Source organism: Abramis brama (assembly GCF_963993115.1).
Source record: "Abramis brama genome assembly, chromosome: 9".
Lineage (NCBI taxonomy): Eukaryota > Metazoa > Chordata > Actinopteri > Cypriniformes > Leuciscidae > Abramis > Abramis brama.
Window position 1 is genome coordinate 41,269,063 of NC_139971.1, and position 24,971 is coordinate 41,294,033.

A 24,971-nucleotide genomic window follows, 5' to 3' on the forward strand; every position below is an offset into this window, starting at 1 on the left:
CTAGCAACGGCGATGTCATCATGGGTTCGATTGCCAGGGAATGAATGAACTGAAATCATGAATGCAATATTAGTCACTTTGGATAAAAGCATCTGCCAAATGCATGAATGCAAAAACCAGGCTTTTTTTATATATATATTTTTTTTTTCACCTTCTCTTTCGATTCTAGGGTAAAATATGACCTTCTTGTTTTAATGAAAGTCACCATTTTAGTGTTTTTCTTTTTTTTTAAGTTGCTGGCCAACATAGATCTTTTTTCTCGAAATCCGTGTACTTGATGTACTTGTCTCATACTGTTTTTCACCTGCTGTATAGTAGGGAAGAATGCAATTTTAGATGCAGCCAAATGACCATTGACAAATGTATCCCGTTTTAACTGGTTTGGCACAGACTACCCAACATTGGGTTACACTGACCCAGCACTGGGTAGGTTCCTCATTTGTATTGACAGTAAAAATGACCCAGCAAGCCAGCACCTGGGTAAAAAAATATTAAAAACAGCCCAATAAAATGACCCAACATGCTGAACCCAGCACTTGGGTTAAAAAATAAATAACCCAGCATGTTTTAGAGTGTGTGGCTGGCACTGGTCAGATGAGGACAAACCAAGTCAGCCACACTGAATGACAGTCAGTCTAAAATGCGGATCAACATTGTGATTCATGCGTCTTCAGTCGGCTGAACGTGTGATTAGTCACCGCTGGGTTAGTCGTTCTCAAGGGTTATCCAGTTTAGATACAATAACAATAGCTCTGTGATTCCACAGCAAAAAGTCATGTTCTGTTGGACACAATCCTTTAAGTGAAATATTTCTGATTCATTCACATGTAGCCGTGCTGAAGTTTTTTTCCTGGTTTATTATGAAAGCTTTTATCCAGCTAATGAAAAACCGTGCATTTCTATTGGTTACATGCTGATAATAAAACACGAGTGTGGTAAAGACATTTGCTTACAGCTTATAGACTATTCTAAACATGCTGGCCGACTGAATGTAGAAAATAATGATCAGAAAGAAACTAATGACACTGTAGAAAGACTGGTATTGTTAGCCTATTTTGTTCAGAATGTTTGTACTGACTTTGTGCTAAAATTATGCTTTTTTTTGTCTTGTGTTATAAACCAAGAACACCATTTTCTTTATAGCAGAGCATTACAGCAAAGTTTAACTTTTAACTAATTAATTAATTTTATTATTATATCATTTACATTTTATATTTACATTATTTATAGTTTTATATTATTATTTTTATATTTATAGTATTTATAATTTTTATATTTATTTTTGTTTTTATATTATTTATACTTTTATTCAATATTTATTGAATATATCAATTTATTTATTTGTTACACATTTTTATTTGTTTTTCATCTGTTCAAAAAAGTTCAAGGAAACACTGTTAAAAAATCCATGACGTTTCCAAAGTCAACAAGTAATTGTGTTGAATAACTGTGAGCATTCTGATCATGATTATGATTTCTGCCATGTTTTAGCAGCGCTTCTTCTGATTCTCGGGGTGAATAATGTGTGTTTGTGTGCAGAAGTCGTGCGTGTTTATGCAGCCGCGCCTCTCAGCCGTAAACCCGGGACATTTACAAACACGATTAGATCAGAAGTGCTGGATTCTGGGACATGACATTCCCCCTCAATGATGCTATAATTATCTTGATGAGTTAGCCATTAAGTCACCGAGAGCTTATCTGATGAGTGTTGCTCTTCGAGAGCCTGTTATCACACGCACAAATGGGTTTTATGTAGATTAAGCTTTTTTCATAAATCATTAAGGGCTGAATATATTTCCTGTCTTATCAAACAATCGTTTTGTGGTTCGGAGACTGGATTTCCCGAAACACTGCGTTCAGTATCAGAATGTTGTTGTTGGGAAGATGATGTTGTGACCTCAGCGTGACCATGTCTAGATGTTGACCGTGGCCCCGGTGTGGAATGCGACCCCCGGCGGAGGCCATCTTGTTCGTGACACTGCATGCATTAGTCTTGCTGACTCATTCTCCCATGATGCCGAGCACTTCCTGTGTAACTAGAGTGAACAATGACTGAGTTTTTAATCTTCTGTCACTTCTAAATACATAATGTCTCTAACCGTTATTTATTTAGCACTAGTACACAGTCAACCAAAAGTTCTCAACGTAGCTAATAAAACATTCAAAAACATAAAACAATAATGAGGATTTAAATAGCACAAACAGGATAATGTTATGTTTGGCTAGTTCTTTAATAGTTTATGTTTGCATGGAGTAAAATGAATTCCCTTGTTTGTCAACCCAATTTTTTGACAAATCAGTGAATGATTAAAAAAAAAAAAAAAAAAATTATATTAATTCAAAATACATTCAGAATGAAATTCATATCAGTGGCATAAATACACTGATGATCATATTTTTTATTTCTGTATTAAATATCAGATCATTTTTATGACGAGGCAAGGTTGTAAAATGGCATGATTTTTGTAAAGGAATAATTCATGATATTTGGAGAAAAAACAAACTTTAAAAACTTTTAATTTTGTTGCTATTTTTTACTTGAAAATTTTTCTTGAAAATTTTATAAAAGTTTTTACAAAATTATATGAAACCAATATAAATACATTTCTAATAACTTTATATTTAAAGATTTTTTTTGTTTATTTATTGTAGACACTTTTCACTCTTTCTCATCTCACCACATTACACAGTTTGAACTGTTTTATTCAGACTCTATTTGTCAGCTAAAGTAGTAGCGTCAGTGCCGTCTGATGTCTAAAGATCAGTGATTGCGTGTTCCTCCACACAGAATACACTCCTGACAGCTGTCTGTGTGTTTGTTCTCCCAGGGATCTGTGTCAAGTGTGGGAAAGGTGTTTATGGAGCGAGTCAAGCGTGTCAGGCGATGGGGAACCTGTATCATACTAACTGCTTCACCTGCTGCTCCTGCGGTGAGTACACACACACACACACACACACACACACACACACACACACACACTCTCTCTGTTGTGTTTAGTGTGTCTAAAACATGTTGTTTTGTGTCATTGGCATCAGCAGGGGTCCATTTGGTCTTTGATCCAGCAGTGACTGTACGGATCATTTTTAAAATGAAGAATTGTGCATTTTATTAGAATTCTGCATCAAAAATGGAAGAATTATAATTTAATTAGAATTATGCATCAAAAATGGAAGAGTTATACTTTAGAGTTATGCATTGAAAATGGAAGGATTATGCATTTAATTAGAATTATGCATCGAAAATGGAAGAATTATGATTTAATTAGTTATGTATCAAAAATTGAAGAATTATGCATTTAATTTGAATCATGCATCGAAAATGGTAGAATTATATTTTAGAGTTATGCATCAAAAATTGAAGAATTATGCATTGAAAATGGAAGAATTATGATTAATTAAATCATAATTCTTCCATTGTAGAAAACGAAGAACTATGCATTTAATTAGAATCATGATTTAATTAGAATTATGCATTGAAAGTTGGATAATTATGCCTTTAATTAGAATTGTTATTGTCGATCTAGTTTAGTTTGCCAATATGTCAAAGATCAAACAAGCCACATGTAAAGACTCGCTCCTGTAAATGTTGTGTAGTAGAATAGTGCATGTGTATTTGTGTGTATGAATGTGTTTGAGCATGTCACGTAATGCTGATCAGTGTGTGTGTGTGTGTGTGTGTGTGTGTGTGTGTGCGCCGCAGGGCAGGTCCTCTGTTCTCCGCTGAAATCACGGCGGTACTGTAGAGCACAACTGCTGTTCAGTCTTCTCTCTTTCATTCTCTCTTCCCCTCCGCACAGATTCTGTTTCCTCACGCTTTACAGCGAGCGCAGATAATTTACACGTAATGCTAGCCGTCCGCTGTACATGTATTGTTTGCCAAAAGAAAGAGGGCCAGTAAACCGGATGCGCTGTGGTCTGGGAGGAACTGGAAGCCTCTTTTAAAAGCATAATGGGTTCTTGAAGTTCACAGGAACTCTTAGCGTGACGCTGGAGTGTGTTTGTCGATGTTTGGATTATCTGTGATGAAGAAGCTGTTGTGGTTGATCTGAAGTACTTCAGTGTAATCATGTCTTAAGAGTGAAGAGATGCAACATAAACCATGTGTTGCTTTAGAGGTTTGAAAATGAGTGTTTAAAAGGCCAGTTTCTTAATGTTATGATTGTGAAATGGACCGAGGTGGGCGGGTCCGGTATGACCAAAGTCATAAATAGTTGTACGAGTGATTTTATGTCATCATGGTAATGGAATATATCATTATATAGTTATTTTTGGTTGAAGATCAACCCAAAGATGTTTTTCAAATTACATTACCATGAGCTAATGACGATTCTTGTATAATCCAGTGATGTAAATACTTTTAATATTATTTTAAATGTATTTATTTATTGTAATTATTTTATTTAACATCATGAATACAAACCAAAAGATCATTTGATTCATAACAAATAACAAATGGTTAAGTGTAAAAACAGCTTCAATAACACTTGACTAATGTTCCACCCATCCATCCATCATTCACAAATCCATCCATCCATCCATCATTCACAAATCCATCCATCCATCCATCATTCACACATCCATCCACCCATCCATCCATCATTCACAAATCCATCCATCCATCCATCATTCACAAATCCATCCATCCATCCATCATTCACACATCCATCCATCCATCCATCATTCACACATCCATCCATCCATCCATCATTCACACATCCATCCATCCATCCATCATTCACACATCCATCCATCCATCCATCATTCACAAATCCATCCACCCATCCATCCATCATTCACAAATCCATCCATCCATCCATCATTCACACATCCATCCATCCATCCATCATTCACACATCCATCCATCCATCCATCATTCACACATCCATCCATCCATCCATCCATCATTCACACATCCATCCATCCATCCATCATTCACACATCCATCCATCCATCCATCATTCACACATCCATCCATCCATCCATCCATCATTCACACATCCATCCATCCATCCATCATTCACAAATCCATCCATCCATCCATCATTCACACATCCATCCACCCATCCATCATTCACACATCCATCCACCCATCCATCCATCCATCCATCATTCACACATCCATCCATCCATCCATCCATCATTCACACATCCATCCATCCATCCATCCATCCATCATTCACCCATCCATCCATCCATCCATCCATCCATCATTCACACATCCATCCATCCATCCATCCATCATTCACACATCCATCCATCCATCCATCCACCCATCCATCCATCCATCCATCCATCCATCCATCCATCATTCACACATCCACCCATCCATCATTCACACATCCATCCATCCATCCATCCATCCATCATTCACACATCCATCCATCCATCATTCACACATCCACCCATCCATCATTCACACATCCATCCATCCATCCATTCACACATCCATCCATCCATCATTCACACATCCATCCATCCACCCATCCATCATTCACACATCCATCCACCCATCCATCCAGCATTCACACATCCATCCATCCATCCATCCATCCATCCATCCATCCATCCATCCATCCATCCATCCATCCATCCATCCATCCATCCATCCATCCATCCATCCATCCATCCATCCATCCATCCATCCATCCATCCATCCATCCATCCATCCATCCATCCATCCATCCATCCATCCATCCAGTAGTTATATCTATATATCGTCCTGTCTATCTGTCTTTTGTTTTGTATAACGTTCGTTAAATCTATCATGCGTTATATCTATCTATTTGAATTTCCATCGTTCCATCTGAATATCTATCAATGAGAGACAGAGTTCTTGATGCTTTTCTGGCCATTTTGTTGCTTCTCTATATAATTGAGCTTTTCTGTCATGTCCAGAGCTGCACCCGCCCCGTCCTCATCAAAGAGAGAGAGGAATGCACTCATTTATTCCTCCATCTCTCTCTCTCTCTGTGTGTGTCTCGTCTCGCTGTACCAGTGCTGTATCAGTCATGACACTCACTCACATAACCTGTTCTCATAAACACACACTCACAGCATCACAAACACCCTGTAACAGTTCTAAAGATGAGTGTATGTGCTCTGTGAGCGTGTGTTTGAGCTGCATTCATGTCCTTCCTCACACACGAGGGTCATTCTGAACCGCATGTTTCATTCCGGTGATTCATTTGAACTGATTCACTGATAACTTGACTGTAGGGGGTTTTATTTTTCACTGTTCCCATTGTCCACTTTGTGCTTTGGCCATGTAGTCAGAACAGATGTTTGTCTTTCCTGTAAAGCACATAAAATGGGCATTAAATGAACACCGATGATACAGACAGTATATATACAGTGTGTATATACTAGCCTATATATAGTGAGAGAGGTCGCAGAAGAACATGTGTGTGTGACCAGCAGGTCTGCACATGCCGTGAACCGCAGACTAAAATTCCCCTCTTTACACTAATACACACACTCTCTACAATCTGGATGTGAATTCCCAAACATGTACATACACTCTTTGAGTGACTCATCACCTCCACTATCCCATCATGCACTGGGGCGAACCCACCTGCAGATGATAAAGAACTGCTTGTTCTCTCGCTCTGTGTGTGTGTATCTATCTATCTAACTGTTCAAAAGTTTGGGGGCAGTGAGATTATTTGATGTTTTTGAAAGAAGTCTCTTCTGCTCAACAAGGCTGCATTTATTTGATCTGTAAAAACAGTAATATTGTGAAAAATGTATTACAATTTAAAACACCTGTTTTCTATTTTAATATATAGTAAAGTGTAATTTATTTCTGTGAATTTCCAGCATCATTACTCCAGTCTTCAGTGTCACATTTTTGTAACATTATAAATGTCTTTACTGTCACTTTTAATCAACTTAATGCATCCATGCTTAATAAAAGTACTAATTTCTTTCCTAAATTAGTTTAATCTCCTATTTCTATCTATTGTTTTGTATTAAATGATGTGTTTGTGTATTTATTATTCTGCTGGACATGTGGTATTTTCTCAGTTTAAGTGTGTTTAGTGCTGCGCTCAGCATTTCTCTCCGCTGGTGTGTTTTGAATCTTTGATAATGTTCGAGACAGATTTCCCAGCAGTCCTCGGCAGCTGTGTGCTGTGTTTTAATCACATAGTTTCATAACACTTTAGATGTGGTCTGTGTGTGTGTGTGTGTGTGCAGGCTGTCAGTGAGAAAATCATATAACCCTTTGAATGCTTAGACAAAGTGAGGTTTCTGTCAGTCACTGAGATGTTTCTCTAATAGGAGATCACAGGTGTTTATTTTCTTGAGGTTTATTTTATGTTGCTACTTTTCTTTGAGGGATTATAAACCTCAATCAGAGTTAATGCCACATTTAATTTGTCATGAAGTTAGTTGTCATAAGTACAGTCCATTAGGTTGTGTGTCTTGCTGTCGATTGTTCAGCTGACAAAACATTGCAAATCAGTGAAAATGAGGCTGTTGTCCACTGGAAATATTTAGTAAATATGTATTTTTAGAGCCGACGACCCTGACTAAGTTCAGTAGAGGACTCAGTCATGGGAAACATGCATTCTGAAGCATCTCAAGTGTAAAAATTAAATCAAAGATGCATTTAACACAGCAGACCATGGAAATGAAACTGCCCACACACTGTTCTGAGAAGAGCGGAGGAGAAGAGATGCAAGTGCATGAAAAAATAGTTTTTGGGTAATGGACCATTTTCACATTTCCGGGGCTCTCAGAAGCGGACATTATCATCGGATAAACTTCTATAGTGGTGGACGAATTTTTGCATTCCCCAATTTCCCCAACAGTAAAAGAAAAATCCTGTTTACACCAGGCGTTTTCTCTGAAGGGATTTCGATCCGATTGTGAAAAGACCAAGTGTAAATGATGTCCGAATCGGATCCGATCACTCAAACCTCTCCTGGAGGATCTGAGATAAAACTGGACCGGTGTAAATGCATTTGGTTGTTGAAACCACAAATGTGTATTTTACTCCCAAAATGTTAAAAAATGAAAGTGTGAGAGCGTATTATAGGCGATTTCCGATGTGAATAACTGGAAGCGCGTCATCTCAGTCACTGTAAAGGGTCTATTGAACGTTTTTGCTATAACTTTTTAAAAATGTATTTTCATTCACTGTTGGAATAATTAAGGTGAACTAACATTTCAGTTCAGTATTGATTGTTTGCACCGGTAATCTGTAGTTGAGGGGAAGATTTTCTGCAAGTTCACCACTGCCGGTGAAGAGCTAGATATCTGCCACAAATTAACTTTGTGTTTGATGCAAATAAGCATTTTTCGCAGGGGAGATGTAGTTGACTGTGGCCGAGTCTTTGACAAAGCCTGGAGGAATCTAGCCGTCCGTCCCCTCCCCCCCTCTCTCTGTGTGTGTGTGTGTGTGTGTGTGGTGGTGGTGGAGGGGGGGGGACACTGGGACCAGCCGGTGACCTCAGTCCGAAAGAATGTCCCCGTTTACTCAGACCTCTCTCTCTCTCTCTCTCTCTCTCTCTCTCTCTCTCTCTCTCTCTCTCTCTCTCTCTCTCTTTCTTTTTGTGTTCAGTCTCGAAATCTCAGTGATCTCAACGCCGTTTGTTGTGTTAACACGCGTCCACATCTAACTTTGCCATCTCATTAAAAAATAAAAAAAATCTTATTCTCTGAATCATTTACACCTTTTTATTGTATTTTCTGAGGATATTTTGAGTGGTTCTTGACCAAACCTGCACTCATGCTAGAGTGATCTGGATGGTTGCTAGTAGAGATGAAACAGTATGAAAATTTCATATCATGATTATACTGTAGTGACCAAAATAATCAGTTTTATCACAGTATTGTTAAAATGTGCTGGAAATTTTCAAAAAGTGCTGATACACCTGCTGAAATAATTTCAATAATTTTCAATTTTTATGTTGAAAACCAACTAAAAATTATCATTTTTTTTTGTGCATAAAAATTAAAATATCAAAAACGATGGCTGGATATTGGTTGGGTGACTTGCATGTTATCTAAAAAACATGCACAAAATGTTCAAATAAAGTTGAATATGTTCCAGCTGGTGTAAATCGTGTGTTTGCACCCCTAATTGAAAATCTTTCCTCACGTCTGTGTGTGAATCGCGCTTTATCACTCTGAATCACGTCGGGTGTTCGTGTCTCTGTCGGGCCACTGGCTGTTTGAATGTGGCAAGTGCATAAATTTTGCGATGGTGAAAAGAAACGAGATGTCTGCCTTGAGCGCTGTAAATTAAGGGACGGGGAAAGGGGTTAGTCTGATTTATGTGTGTGTGTGTGTGTGTGTGTGAGGGAGAGAGAAAGACAATGATGAGTGTTTTGTGTTTTCTGTGTGTGTTTGAATACAGAGGTCTTCCTCTCGTTCAGTCAGACTAGCGGCATAAAGTCAGATCGCTGCTTCTGTCCAAGAAACGCCCATTTAGACACAAACAGTCTGACCAACCACAGTTTGCACTTGTTTTCAGGCTGGTATAAACCTGTGCATCTTGATTGTAAGGGTGTGTTCACACTTGGCATGTTTGGTTGGATTAAAACGAACCCTGGTGCGATTGCTCTGTTAGTGCGGGTCGTTTGAATATGTGTGAACGAACTTCCAAACGAACTCTGGTGCGGTTCGAATGAAATCTGAACACAACACGGACCAAAGACATGTAAACTAGGGATGCACCGACAATTTTGGCCGATAACTGATAATTCTTTATATTTGATAGTCGATAACCGATATATTCTGATCTAAATCCAAATTTTTATATAATTTTTGAGAGCCTGATTACAAAAACAAAAGTCTCACTATTAAAATCCATGTCCCAAGCACACAATTATAATGTTCTTATTATTATAATATTATTATTATATCGCCTGTATGACAGACTTGCACTGCTTATGTTGGACTGAACTGTATCCAATCATGTTTCAAGCAATTCAAAACCAGAATTCATAATTCATAATCAGAGTGTTTGTCCTATCCAGCCGCGACGGCGACACGCGACGATCTTATTTTAGAAACGGTTTCTATTTTTCTGCGACGTTGCGCTGGAACAACAAACACAAAGTGTGGCGATGATAATCTCAGGCACTGTTTATGTGCTTTATTTAATGTTAAAAGCGTGTAATGTGACTCTGAATATCATTTAGTGCTCCAGCTTTGAAGCTGTAAAAGCAACAATGGATAATTCACCTCAGATCTGGAAATTAAACCAATGGAAACAAGAACGTTCAAACTGTGAAGAAACAAGTGTAATCTTTGACAAAGATTGTTTTAGTAACTCAGCCTATGTATTTTTAATAATGTTTAAATGGTGTAATATTAGTGAATATGATTTTGTAGCGACTTATCCATTTTCTTGCAAGTGCCGTCAAGATTACTCTCTGGTGCCGCGAGACTCCGCCCACACGCTGTTCTGATTGGCTGACTCCTCCCACATGCTGTTCTGATTGGCTGTGGGTTTTGATTGATTTTTACGCATCTCGCAGTCGCGTCTAGTGTGGACAGACAAATTATTTGTCGCTGAAACCTTATCGCGTCTGGTTAGGACACAGTGTCAAGCATATTTGTTTTTTCTCGTCAATATTCGTGATGTTGTCCATCACAGTTCAGTTCAGGCATCAGAACCGCGTCTCCTTGCAGCAGATCTTCGTTTGTGTGTGACGGAGGGATTCCTGACGCTGTTTTGACTCCTTTACACGTTTTATAAGCTCTTCACGAGTTCTCAGCTGGTCTAAATACCATCATATGTAGGTTACACACATACAATAATGAGCACATTTAACCCAGAACACAGCATTGTTTTGGATGTTCGGTAAGTTCTATGGTGAAATATACGCAATAAAAGCCGACCAATCAGGTTGTGAGCATATCCCATGCCTTTAGGTTTGCTTTTAAAATGCCAGTGTGAACGCTAAGCGGACCAGAACTAAATGCTTTTTTGTGTTGTTTTGTTTTTTGGCCCTGACCAATAACATCGAATTACAAATGTGAACACACACCCTAAGAAGCATTTTTGTGTGCTTTACACATCAGGCGCTGGTGGTTTTGTGTGTGTGTGTGTTGTGGGAATGAACACAGCTGTCCACTTAACATGCATCAAAGATAAAAACATATTTCATCCTTTCAATCATTTGATGTTTGCCAATTATAAATAATTGCTTGTTTGTTGTGGAAGCTGTTTATAAATGCACATGGAGTTTCTTCTGCAACATTTTATGCAGCATGTAAGATGAAACTCATTTGAAATGGTAGTATAATTATTTATTTATTTATTTTTCAGGACGGCGACTACGAGGAAAGGCTTTCTATAATGTTAACGGGAAGGTGTACTGTGAAGAGGACTTCCTGGTGAGTCTGAGATTTGCATTCACTAGGAAAAAATGTTTCTGGTCAATGCGTTTTTTTGTAACACTAAGGTTACAAAAGGTGACGTATTTACCCCTTTCTGCATGTACTTACTATAGTAATAACAGTAAATTACGCATAATTACAAATAACTAACCCTAAACCAAACCCTAACTCATAGTAAGTATGTAGTTAATAATATTACTCAGTATTTAAGTACAATGCAACTACGTCACCTTAAAATAAAGGGTAACCAAGTTTTTGCTCAACAAGGCTATATTTATTTAATCAAAAATAAATGTTTCTTTTTAAAAATGTAATTTGTTCCTGTGATCAAAGCTGAATTTTCAGCATCATTACTCCAGTCTTCAGAGTCACATGATCCTTCAGAAATCACTCTAATATGATGATTTGATGCTCAAGAAACATTTATGATTATTATCAGTGTTGAAAACTGTTGTGCTGCTTCATATTTGTATGGAAACTTTGATGAATAGAAAGATTTTTTTCGTCTTTACTTCAGTTTTGATTAATTCAATGCATCCTTGCTAAATAAAATATATAAGTATGGGATGTTCTTTCCCGATGTACTTTTTTAAATATACATTTTGCAAGAACATGGATATAATTTAATGCAGTGACTTAAATTTTATTTTATAAAAAAAAAATGTTTGCCTAATTTTTGGCATTGCTATAGAAATGATTAATTTTGAACGCAAGCATATGCAAGCTTTTAATCTCATAATTACAGTAATTCTGACACAATGTGACGCATTAATCCATTAAAGGAGGCAGGCAGTGTCTGTCCCTGCCGCTGTTGTTGATGCTCGTTCTAATGTGCTTCTGTAGAACCTGTTCTCGTCTGAAGTCATGCTGTAGGGTTAGGGTTACACCAGCTGTAGTGTCTCAACAAAAAAGCTGCAACGCTCCATTTAATTGAATGTTTCCTGAGAGGGAGGTGGAGAGGAGGGTTGTATTGATTAGCACTCATTAGTGGATGGATGGACATCAAAGTCTCTTGGGAGAACAGATGCTGTAGATGCTCCCACCTCCCCAATTCACTCCAGTGTGATCTTATTCTGCCTAAAGCCACACACACACACACACACACACACACACACACACACACACGTCAGGAGAGGTGGGAAGATAGCAGATCCATCATGCAGGAATCAACTTCCTGTCTTAAATCTGCTTCGATATGATTGTCGCTAAACTTTCATGTGACAGTCCTGATTATATGGGCAGATGATATATATATTGGCCTGGACAATTATTTGGTCAATATTTGCGATAGATTTATTTATTTAAATTAAAATTTATTGGCACACTTTAGATTAGAGTCCAATTTTAACTATGTCTAACTATTTACTATGACTTTTGCCTCAATAAACTCATAATGTTTGCTTATTAATAGTTAGTAAGGTAGTTGTTAAGTTTAGGTATTGGGTAGGATTAAGGGATGTAGAATATGATCATACAGAATAAGGCATTAATATGTGCTTTTTAAGTACTAATAAACACTAATAAACTAGTTAATAGTGAGAATATATATATATATATATATATATATATATATATATATATATATATATATATATATATATATATATATATATATGAATATATATGAAGAGTTCAGATGCAAAAGCCTCTAAGTGCCATTTGAAATTTTCTTCAAGAAAGATCATTTTTATCAAGCTCGTATATTTAAGTTCAGTAATTTCACTTAAATTCCATACACAAAAGAAATATATTTTCAGGATATATTTTGGAATATATGCAAATATTTGAAATTGGCCCAATAAATATATTTCATACTTATATTTCATATATTTTTGTTATATTTCAGAATATATTTCAATGTATTTTTTTCTGTATGGGTCCCCAAAAGTGTCAAAAATATATGTGGCATATATTCCAAATACATTGAAATATATTCTGAAATATAACAAAAATATATGAAATATAAGTATAAAATATATTTATTGGGCCAATTTCAAATATTTGCATATATTCCAAAATATATCCTGAAAATATATTTCAAATATATTTCTTTTGTGTATGGGATGGCAATGAAGATTTCCTAATAGTTGCCATTTAAGTGAAATTATTGAACTTAAATATACGAGCTTGATAAAAATGTTCATTCTAGAAGAAAATCTCAGATGGCACTTAGAGGCTTTTGCATCTGAACTCTTCATATATATATATAATATATATATAATATAAAAAATATATTTTTGTTATTATTATTATTAAAAAAATCTATATTTTTTTATAGCACAGATATCAGCATTGGTATCATCCATTGAAAAAAACAACATTATTCGGCCCCTTAATAGATTCATGATTGACCCAAACAGCACTTCTGCTGACGTGACTGAGGAACGCCAGGGGTCGGGCAGATGGTCTGTCTGATGGGACGGGGTGGGGGGGGTCCTGGTATTGATCAGTCCCTCCCAACCCCACCTGCTGGTCCTCCTCGTGCCACAATTAACACACAAACACCAAAGAAAAGCATGTTCAGGCGAGCAGTGATGTCATCAGTAGGGAATGAGCCGAGTTCCATCGTTAAAATGTGGCCTTTGGTTCCGTCAATAGAATCCGGAGATCTTGTGTGGCCTTTGCCACTCATTTCCATAGAGCGCATGTTTGAGAACATCTTTACTCTAATGGCTGCGCTCCAAACCCTTGTAACCCTGGTAACCAGGTCAAAACCCTTCTCCGGGACAGATGGCTCCCCTCAGGGTCGTTGCTGGATTTAAGACGCATGCAACCTGTGCGCCATTAACAACCTCTGAAGACTTTATTCCAGACTGGAGATGTTTTTAATCTCAGGACAGTCTTTTTAGAGGTCTAAACCCTCATGCTGAAGAAGAGGAACCGCTTTGGTTATCCTTCAGGTCCATACCTGTAGTGGCCATCACTTTAATCCTGTCGAGTTGATCTTCTCAGGGATCGTGCGGATGATCATCGGGGATTTTCAGTTGATGTCTCAAGAGTTTAATCAGAAGACTTGAAGACTTCATATAGGGTGTTACTGAAGCTGAGAGAGAGAGAGAGAGAGAGAGAGAGAGAGAGAGAGAGAGAGAGAGAGAGAGAGAGAGAGAGAGAGAGAGAGAGGGAGAGAGAGAGAGAGGGAGAGAGAGAGAGAGGGAGAGAGAGAGAGAGGGAGAGAGAGAGAGAGGGAGAGAGAGAGAGAGAGAGAGCCCCCTTCAGACCAGTTCAATAAATCGATGGTGCTCAGTGATTTGTGGACGTTTTTGGAATTAGATATTTTTTTGCATTTTGGAAGTTGACATGAAAGGTGGAGCAGTGTGGCATGTGGTATGGTTATATTATACATTTATTTTGTTAGTTATTTATTAAATATAATGTTATTTTAATATTTTTTTGTGTAATATTTCTTTTTAGATTTTTTTTTTTTTTTTTTTTTTGCCAAATAGGTTTTTTATTCAAACATCAAATTTCCTTGAAATGATTACAGGTTCCAGGATTAGTTTTCTTATATGCACAAAAATAAATAAACTTAAAATCGGGGGGAAAAATAAAAATAAAAACATTTACTATAACCAACACCCCATCCCCCGCCTGTTAATATACAATCCAGTGACATTAATACACAACACTTGCATTGAGGAATAACATCGCTATTGAGGGAACAGATGAAAGGCTCCCAAATCTTGTGGAATTGTCCAGTATTGCCTTTCAAAAGGAATCTAGTTCGTTCCAGGTAGATATTTTACTAAAAACATTTTTTTTATATTTATATAAATATATGTATAATATAATATTTATAATATTCTAGTATTTATATTATTTAGTGTATATTCACATTTAATCATTTGGCAGATGCTTTAATCCGAAGCGAACTTACAAATGAGGAATACAACAACTGAGTCCTCTTATAGTTTTGCGTTTTGGTTGTTGACATGAAGCAGTGTGACGTGCTGTAATTTATCATAAACTAGTTTAAACGGTCTTCTGTAATTGTTATACATGCAGGTTTTCTCATAAACATGAATTATTTGTACTTTTAAATCTATTTGGCACACAATGTTCGAAATTGAGAAAAACTTAACCTGATACCTTCATGTTGATAAGATATATTTATTTGTATTAAAAAATATTATACTTTATTTCTACTTGCATTATATTTATATCACATGCATGTGCCATTTTAAAATATTAATACATAAATAAAATATCTCAACCAAATCTTAAATAAACATCTAAATGATTGTGCACTTGAAAAATGTATCTATGACTCCTCAGTAAATTTCATTCACACACATTTGGAAGCATTTGGACATATAAAAGTTTGGGGTAAGATAAAAAATAATAATTTTCTTCAGCAAGGATGCATTAAATTGATCACTGAACTGAAGTGTGTGCTGCGGATCAAATATGATGTTCATCTTATCTGTGGTGTTTTCTTCCATAGTATTCCGGCTTCCAGCAGACAGCGGAGAAGTGCTTCGTGTGTGGACACCTTATCATGGAGATGGTACGATTTCATCCGGTGCTTTTTCACTGTTACTATTGCTCTAATTTATCAGAGGAAGGATCTCTTGTCATTTCAATTAGTTTGACCATTTTAAATAAATGTGGAACCAAAAATGGATTATCAAAGCGGCATAATCTCTTGAAATACTCCGGCTCAGTGATGTGTGTCTATACTTGGATACAGAAATGATGTTATTGTGGCTCATTAGTGCTGCATCAGCCCACGGCCGTCTCACCTGTGTGTGTGTGTGTGTGTGTGTTGCAGATCCTGCAGGCTCTGGGAAAGTCGTATCATCCAGGCTGTTTCCGCTGTGTCGTGTGTAAGGAGGGTCTGGACGGCGTTCCTTTCACCGTGGATGTGGAAGACAACATCTACTGTGTGAAAGACTACCACACGTGAGTCATATCCTCACGCTCACCCTGCTTTATATTTCATAGCCAAGGTGTTTTTCTATAATAATGAATATTCATGACATCTAGCATTATTATAGAGAGCAACAGTCGGGTTCCGGAAGTAAAAACTCCATTCATGTTCTCCACAGAGAAATTGATTTTGAGCAATAATTTCTAAACGGTTTCTTCTCACAATATTTCTATGTGGTGAAAAGCGTCAAATGTGCAATATCCCATAAATGTCCGTCTTGTTTGACCTTGTTCGTTCGTCTACTAGAAACTGTTTTTCTCAGCGGAAGATCAAATCAACATTTCATGTCTAATGCTTTACGTATATTCCATGTCGTAAGCGAGATATTGTACATCCAGACGCAAAATAAGGTGTCCTGATCATCCCGTCGGGATCTTGCGATTACATAATGTGGTTTTATGTCTTCATCTCCACAGGGTTTTTGCTCCTAAATGTGCCTCGTGTAACCAGCCGATCCTCCCAGCACAGGTACAAGAGTTTGAGCACAGTAATACTGACTGAGGGTTGAGGTCACGCTTCAGGACAGAGGTTAACTGGTGTGTGTGTGTGTGTGTGTGTGTTCGCAGGGTTCAGAGGAGACCGTACGGGTGGTGTCCATGGATAAAGATTACCATGTGGAATGCTATCACTGTGAGGTAATTCACACTCGTTCATAAGTCAGTGGTTATTGCTGTGAACTACAGGTGGCAGGATCAATCCCTGGTTTAACCTCATGCTGTATCGCTGGTTTACTGTGATTCGCTCAGAGGAAAGCGCGTCTGGTAAATGGCACCTAACGAGGGGTCATGTTTGCACTCCTGGACAATGCTCTGGAGTTATGTAAGATGTGTTTTGTGTGTATTAGGCCTCGGCTCGGGTATAAATGTGCATTAATATTGTGAATCATTGACTGATGACATTCAGCTAAACTTTGAGTCTGAGAGGTAAAGTGTTCACTTAAACACGTTTCTCAAAGAGTCAAACATCTCAGACTTATTCATTATGAAAGCTCAGTTTTTCTGCTAGAGAAAGTGATTTTTGACCTCCAGTATTATCTTAATATTTTATTAACATATCATTTTAGTAATATTTTGACTTATATTCAAGTAATTTTTTTAATTTAGCAACCAAAAAAAACAGTCAATGAGCAGATGATTATTATATACATTAATATATTATATTTTTAAATTTTTGAAATTAATATTATGAAAAATTCATCTATGTCTTATATATATATATATATATATATATATATATATATATATATATATATATATATATAGTTATTTATCAGAAATATATAATTTTATTCAAAATTAATATAATTATTTTTTATTTGTTTGTAAAATTAATATTCAAATATATTAAACAATATAAATGTAATATTACTTTTATTAATAATTATCAAAAAAAAAGACATATACTGTATGTGAGAGAGAAAGAGAGAGTGTGTGTGTGTGTGTGTGTGTGTGTTTGCTTGTATTCAATTGATTACTTTTACATCACTTATCTTTTCCTTATCACGAAAATATGTCTTCCAATTCACAATTTAAACAAAATTGTCATGTGACAGGGTTGAGATTAGGGTGATAGGTTGAAGGCCTTGTCAAAACATTGAATCCATATTTGTTTTTCATGGTAATTTATTTACCATCCAAACCGCAGTTCTGGATTTCCCCGATTGGCTCGCAGGAATTTCCATGTAAAAAGGAAGCGTTGTTCATTAAATGATTTACAGTGTCGGTCCTGCCACGAGAGTGTTGATGATGATGATTCACTGTATTCTGATGCATGAAAAGGCCTTTTATCGGGCCTGACTTCCTTTCTATGAAACATGCTGAGAAATAACACGTGTGTTGCAGGATTGTGGTCTTCAGTTGAACGATGAAGAGGGGCATCGCTGTTACCCGCTGGAGGGGCACTTGCTGTGCCACCGATGCCATCTGCACCGGCTAAAGACCCCTGTACCAACACACCCACCCCCGAGCTACCCGCTACACGTCACTGAACTGTGAACACACGGACTCGCGCTGAAGAAGAGAACGGTGTGACGACAAGCCCGAACAATGAACTAGGGAATCGGTCTATGTATTTCCACTTGTTTGGGGTTTATATGACCAACCAGGGAGGCTTTTATTATTACTCTCATCCCTCATCACCTTCTTCCTCTCACGTTCCCGTCTGGTTCGCTGTATCGAGGGGTTTTCGCTCCGGTCGCGACCCAGAATGCACTGCGGCAGGGGAATGTGTCCTCTGAACGCCAGACAACAGCACTGAACACACACAGACTGAGATTACGACTTCTTGTGCCTTCATCGAATATCCCGTCATCTCGCTCACTGCCTTCGACATGCACCATTTCTGTATGCGTGTGTGTGTGTGTTGTGCCAAGCTGCCCGGGTCTTTAAAGGGACAGTTCACTAAAAATGTAAATTGCGTTGATCATTTATTCACCCTCATGTTGCTTCAAACCGGTATGACTTTTATTTATTAAAAATGCCTTTTTAAGCCAAGACACTACTGGCAGAACCATTGTTTTTCATGCACTGGTTCATTTTGAGGCTCATTTGTGTCCATAACATGTTTTTATTCAGACTGGTTGAACGAAAACATCCAAAACTCTCAGGACCCTACGATCTGAAATGCAAGTATCAAACGCGAAACGCAAGTAACTTTGAGGGCGGGTCTCGGGCGCTGTTGCTATTATACCGGCGGGATAAATGACTCTTGCGCCCGACGCAGGTCTAAAATGGGTTGGTCTGAAGCAGCTTCATTACTCATAGGTGTGGTTTGGGCGTAACGTGAAATAAACCAATCAGAGCGTCATCTCACATTCCCTTTAAGAGCAGGTGCACTTGTTCTATAGCGGATTGCTATTATAACGGCGGATTTGCCAGGCGCGGTTCACATCCGAGGAGACCGACGTTCTCATCAGGGCCGTAAAACACAGAGAAGTGACATTGTATGGGGACGGGAGAAACACACCCAAATTAGCTTCGGTTAAACAGGCGTATAATAATTTGGGTAAATGTGTAAGCTAGATTTATGCCTATTTTTTCACATCTTCATGGACACAACAATGATTTCCCTCATGTGGAATATTTTTCCTTGTAATTATGTATGCTTTGCAAAAATGAAAACTGCAGCGTCTGTGTAGATGAGAGAAGCAAAGTGTATGCTGACTTTAGACTAGGTTTCTCCTGGTCTGTGGCGGAATTGTTTTCTGAAACTGCAAAATAGCACCAGGGAACGTTTGCGCCGGAACACGCCTCCTCTTTTCGCTGAACCGCCCCCGGGAGCGCAAGTTCAAGTCCGCTGTGGACGGGTGCAAAATAGGAATGATACATGCGTCGTGTACAAAGTCAATTGTGCTGGGTGCAAGATAGGGCCCTAGTGTTTATGTTATAACACTTTCTCAATTTGTGTCTGTAGATTTCAGTTACAACGCATAATATTTAAAGGCTGTTTTCTCAAATTGAGACAACGACTAAATAACAATGAGAAATTTGTTATTTCAAAATCAGGAAATGTATGCAAATGAGTGCATATTTAATTAGATAATGCCTTATTTGCATATTCAGAAAATGTATAATTCAGAACTATTGTCTCAGTTTACTGTGATTAATCAACTGGGGAATATTATAGTGATATCTGTTAGCTAATACTTTACCCTGAGGTGTCTTGTACAGCTTTGGACTGACATGAGCGTGAGTGAATAATAGTGAACTGTCCCTTTAAGCATCATTTAAATGCGTAAACTGGTGGCGGCAGTGGGCCGAACACTGATGCATCGCTGGCGTCTTCTTCTTGAGAAACCTGCTGCATATAGCAGGACTAACTAATGTATATTTTGCAGAAGTCTGACTTTGAATCTCTCTGGCCGGAGTCAGAGAGGCCGTTACGACCTGACACCAGCACAACGGGGTCGGATCTGTGAACACTGGTTTGTCTCCGGATGAGGTGCCTTTCTGCCTTACATATTCCTTACCGTGGAGGAGACGCACTGTAACGTGTCTCAGGAGACTCTGAAGGGACTCTGATGTGTCAAAGGTCAAGCCTGGATGTGCTGGACTCAACCAGGCCTGCCAGAGATTACCTGCATTTGTCCTGCAGTCAGTGTGTGTGTGTGTGTGACGCGCTGTCCAAACCAGCTGAGATGCAATCAAGCTACGAGCAACAGAACGTTTTGCACATGTCAGAGTAATAAAGTCATGAACACGTATACGTCTGGGAATGATGTAATGATCAAAACGAAATGAAAGCTCTCTTATTTTTTTATTAGATTCACATGAATGAAAACTCGATGCCGCTGGAAGCTTATTGCATTGCATCTGGTTAGGACGTGTTGTAGGAGTGTGTTCGTCTGTGTGTGTAGTTGTGTATATCTTCATGTACACTAGTGGCTGGACCGCAGTGTGTGTGTGTGTGTGCGTGTGTGTTCCATATACAGTGACCCTGATAAGTATTTACACACTTAAAAACATCTGAATGTCATTGCATTACACTCTTCGGAAAACAAAGTTCTATATAGAACTTCTTAAAGAACCCTTTATGCCAAAAAGGTTTGAAATGTCTTAAACGATCGCGTAATACTTGCGGATACATTTTTTGCAGTGGCATGTTTACGAGCTGTTTAACTCATGAAATAAATTAAAACAAAAATCCATAAATGACGGAACCTCTAAAAGGTTCTATAAACTCTATGAAGTGCCTGATGGAATCCTTCGGGTTCCGTATAGAACCGTTTCTTCTAAGAGTGTAAATCAAAATATCAATGCAAGTGTCATTATAAAGACACTTCGGACACAAAAAGGACACGTTTGTCAGGTTTGAAATGCTAAAACATTAGATCTAGTCAGTGAATCTGACTTCATGCATGCACTAAAATCACCAGCTGATCCTGACAGATCCCGAGGTGTTCCATTCGATCTGATGCATCCGTGTTCAGACCGTTTGAAGCGTGTAATGCTCGTCTGTACACACTCCTGTCTGTCTGTGATACTACTGACCTGAGAAGATCTGACAGTTCTGACTGTAAAAGCTTGTGATGTACTCGTGTGAAGATGTGTGTCGCATCTCGTCATCCCGGCCTGCTTTTAGTGGTCTAAGAGGTTTCCCGCAGATTTAGCTAAAGCAATATTCTGGATTAATGCCGTCGACTCCCAGAGAAAATCGTCATTTACACCAGCTGATGTATTTTTCTATGGAAATCGACAGCATGAATATTCAGTGAACATTCCTTTAAACAGTTCAGTAACCTTATTATTCCGCTTTCAGATCATTCCCACCAGTGTGGTGTTGTTTTTTAAAGTGCGTAATATTTTTCTCCACGTTGTCTTAATCCACTTTTAAAACGTACTACTATTGTATAGCACAACGTTAGAGTCCCTGTAAATAAACCGTGTAGAACGTGTTTCCCGCATTTATCGGAGACTCCACGAACGGTAGCTTTCCTTCAGTTAGTTCTTAAGAAATGCACATCTTACGTTCTGTTGCATCACTTTTTTTATCGTACGATGTTTTGATTTCCTAGATATTTCATAAATAAAGAAAAGGCAAAGTAGATTTATTTATCTAAACGTGAAAAGTTTAAAGTTATTTAATGTATGAAAAGTCGGGGCGTATCATTTAACCGTAGATTTATGTAATCTGCTTTTTCAATAAAGTGGTTTTTTTAGTTAACTTAAACTGTGTGTCTGTGATGTTATTTGTGTGGGTTCAAAACTACATCTCGTTCACAAACTCACTCTCATTTAGAGTTCTTTTTAATTATTTTTTTAATAACAAAATAAAATAGGAAAAAATGTTTGTCACTCCAGGCATTTCTAATAAAAACACTTTATTTTATGGTGTCCTTGTGTTACCATAGTAATAACTATAAATTATGCATGATTACATGCAACTAACCCTAAACCACATCTAATCCTAATCCTATAGTAAGTACATGTAGTTAATTAATATTACTTAAATGTACAATTGCACTGTAACACAGACACCTTAAAATAAAGTGTCAATTATTTTTTATTATGTATTTTTGTCATTTGATTTTGGAATATATATATATATAGTACCAGTCAAAGTTTGGAAACATTACTAATTTTAATGTTTTTGAAAGAAGTCTTTTATTACCGAAAAAAAAACCCTGTAATATTGTGAAAATAATTTAAAATAATGGTTTACTATTTTAATATACTTTAAAATATAGTTTATTTACAATTACACTGTAACACGGACACCTTAAAATAAAGTGTAAACTTTATTTTTTATTCTTATGTATTTTTGCTATTTGATTTTGTCATATATATATATATATATATATATAGAGAGAGAGAGAGAGAGAGAGAGAGAGAGAGAGAGAGAGAGAGAGAGAGAGAGAGAGAGAGAGATATATATATATATATATATAGATATTTAAATATATAGTATCAGTCAAAGGTTGGAAAAATTACTAATTTTAATGTTTTCAAAGTCTTATATTACAGAAAAAAAACTAATATTGTGAAAATAATTACAAATAATGGTTTACTATTTTACTATACTTAATGTATTTCTGTGATGGAAAGCTGAATTCTCATCATTATTACTCCAGTCTTCAGTGTCACATGACCTCTGCCAGCTGTCAGTAAATCTGGCCCTTGAACATCTTGAATGTATTATTTGTTTCTTTCAGTTGGTTCATTCAGATCAGCATCCCAAGAGCATGACATCACATCCTGTCGGCCATATTGACAGTGGAGTGTCTCACTCACAAGTGATTTTCCTAACCTTCGCGCTCCCCGTTCTCTTCTGTCTGAAGTCTTTCTGTTTCCAGCACAAACCTCTTGTTGTTTTCCCGTGTTTTTCCAGTGGTATCGGAGTGTTTATTCAGCGCTGATATCAGCTCAGTAATCTCAGTCCAGCACACACACACACACACACACTCGCCGCGCCCTGATGCCGGATAATGGAGCTCACAGTTATGTGTCATTTACATATGGACTTTTTTTAAATCAAATTATTGGGTAATACTTTATTTTGATTGTCCACTTTAGACAATCCACTGGCTATAAGTAATTCTGAAACTACGTCAAGTTATTCTACTAACCCGAACCGAACAGTCGACTAATACTCTAATATGAGAGTTACTTGACATGTAGTTGCAAAGTTCCTCAACATAAAGTGTTAGCAGTCATTGCTCTTTAAATGTGAAGTTGCCGTCCGCTTTTGTGTGATTGGTTTTGCCAGTAATCGGATCAGAGGAGTAATCGTTGCTTCACTGAGTCCGCTGCAGCTGCTGTGGTGTTTTAATGTTGCTGAGGAGATTTTAGGATTAAACTCACAGTCCAAACATTAATTAGGTCGTAAAGAACAACTTCTTTTAATCTCTGTGCTTTAATTCTAATCTGGGTTTACATCAGACTGAAGAAATATAATACAGATACAATTAATAATATAAAAGAAGAAAATAATGGCGTATTAAACATTCAGACTAAAATTGTGTATGTGTGTGTTTGTGTGTGTGGGTAAACACACATATACAGATTTAGTCTGAATGTTTTTCCTTACATTACATCATTATACAGAAATATATAAATGTATAGGTCCAATTTTTAAAGAAATATATGTATATATAATTCTTTATACATTTTATATATAAACCAAAAAAATCTAAATAATATGTTCTTGTTTATGAATTTATATTAAATAAAATATTATATTAATATACTATATAAATGTATAGGTCCAATTTTTAAAGAAATATGTGTATATATAATTCTTTATACATTTTATATATAAACCAAAAAAAATCTAAATAATATGTTCTTGTTTATGAATTTATATTAAATTAAATATTATATTAATATACTATATAAATGTATAATGAAAAATTCTAAACAATTAAATGTGTGTGTATAAGTCCATGGATTTATGTTGTTATAGTTCAGTTTATGGCATGAGGCCATGAAGTCTATAATTATGTTTATGGTAGACACTAAAACTGCTGACAAAACGTTATATTTCCTCCTGAAAATCCTGCTTGAATTATGAGACAGTGTTGAACAGAAGAGGTGTTGAGTTCATTAGCAGCTCATGACAAACAGAAGATGTGTTTTCACGTTAATGAGACTCTTACTGTGCTTACAGACCCGTGTGAAATACAGCTGTGCCTAAGTGCATATAATGTGCACTTGTACTGTACTTCAAATCTTAAAAGTATATTTGTAATAATTTTATCTGTAGGATTATTTGATATTATATTTAATATATATTGCCAATGTACTAAATTGCAATTCATATATGTGATTTAAAATACATGACATACAAGTTTAATTAGAAATGACATTGAAGTATAATTTAGTTTAACATGCATGCTTCTCAGTTCATTCCAGAGCCTGTAAACAATGCAGCACACTTAAATTTCAGACAATAGACGTAATTATGAAATAACATATAAAGATGTACTAAAACGTCCTCCTTCAGTGGGTCAAAAAAGTTCAACTAATGCATTTTCATTCAATTGCAAATAACAAGCAATTAAGTGAGAAAACATTGCATTTAGTTTGCATAAAGATTGAAGTGAACCTTTTAGAAAAAGATTGCATAACCTCTTTTGAAGTGTATTAGTTCTGTAATTTGTACTCTTTTTCATAAGCTCATATCAAACCTTTAAAGTCCCCCTGTAGTCAATAATTGCGTCCCTTAAAACTAATTTTTGATCACCAAAATTACATAT

At 36.8% G+C, this 24,971-nt stretch overlaps 1 protein-coding gene across 1 annotated transcript in view; it reads left to right on the forward strand.

Moving 5' to 3' along the window:
• The window catches only part of wtip (WT1 interacting protein), a 31,084-nt gene extending 9,144 nt beyond the window's left edge, over nucleotides 1–21,940 (forward strand). Inside the window, exons 2-8 of the mRNA XM_084124666.1 lie at nucleotides 2,829–2,930; nucleotides 11,282–11,349; nucleotides 15,794–15,856; nucleotides 16,121–16,251; nucleotides 16,696–16,747; nucleotides 16,846–16,914; nucleotides 18,121–21,940. Of these exons, the coding sequence (XP_083980792.1) occupies nucleotides 2,829–2,930; nucleotides 11,282–11,349; nucleotides 15,794–15,856; nucleotides 16,121–16,251; nucleotides 16,696–16,747; nucleotides 16,846–16,914; nucleotides 18,121–18,273 (638 nt within the window). The 3' untranslated portion in view covers nucleotides 18,274–21,940. The remainder of the gene's footprint in view (nucleotides 1–2,828; nucleotides 2,931–11,281; nucleotides 11,350–15,793; nucleotides 15,857–16,120; nucleotides 16,252–16,695; nucleotides 16,748–16,845; nucleotides 16,915–18,120) is intronic.
• The last annotated feature ends 3,031 nt before the right edge of the window (nucleotides 21,941–24,971 follow it).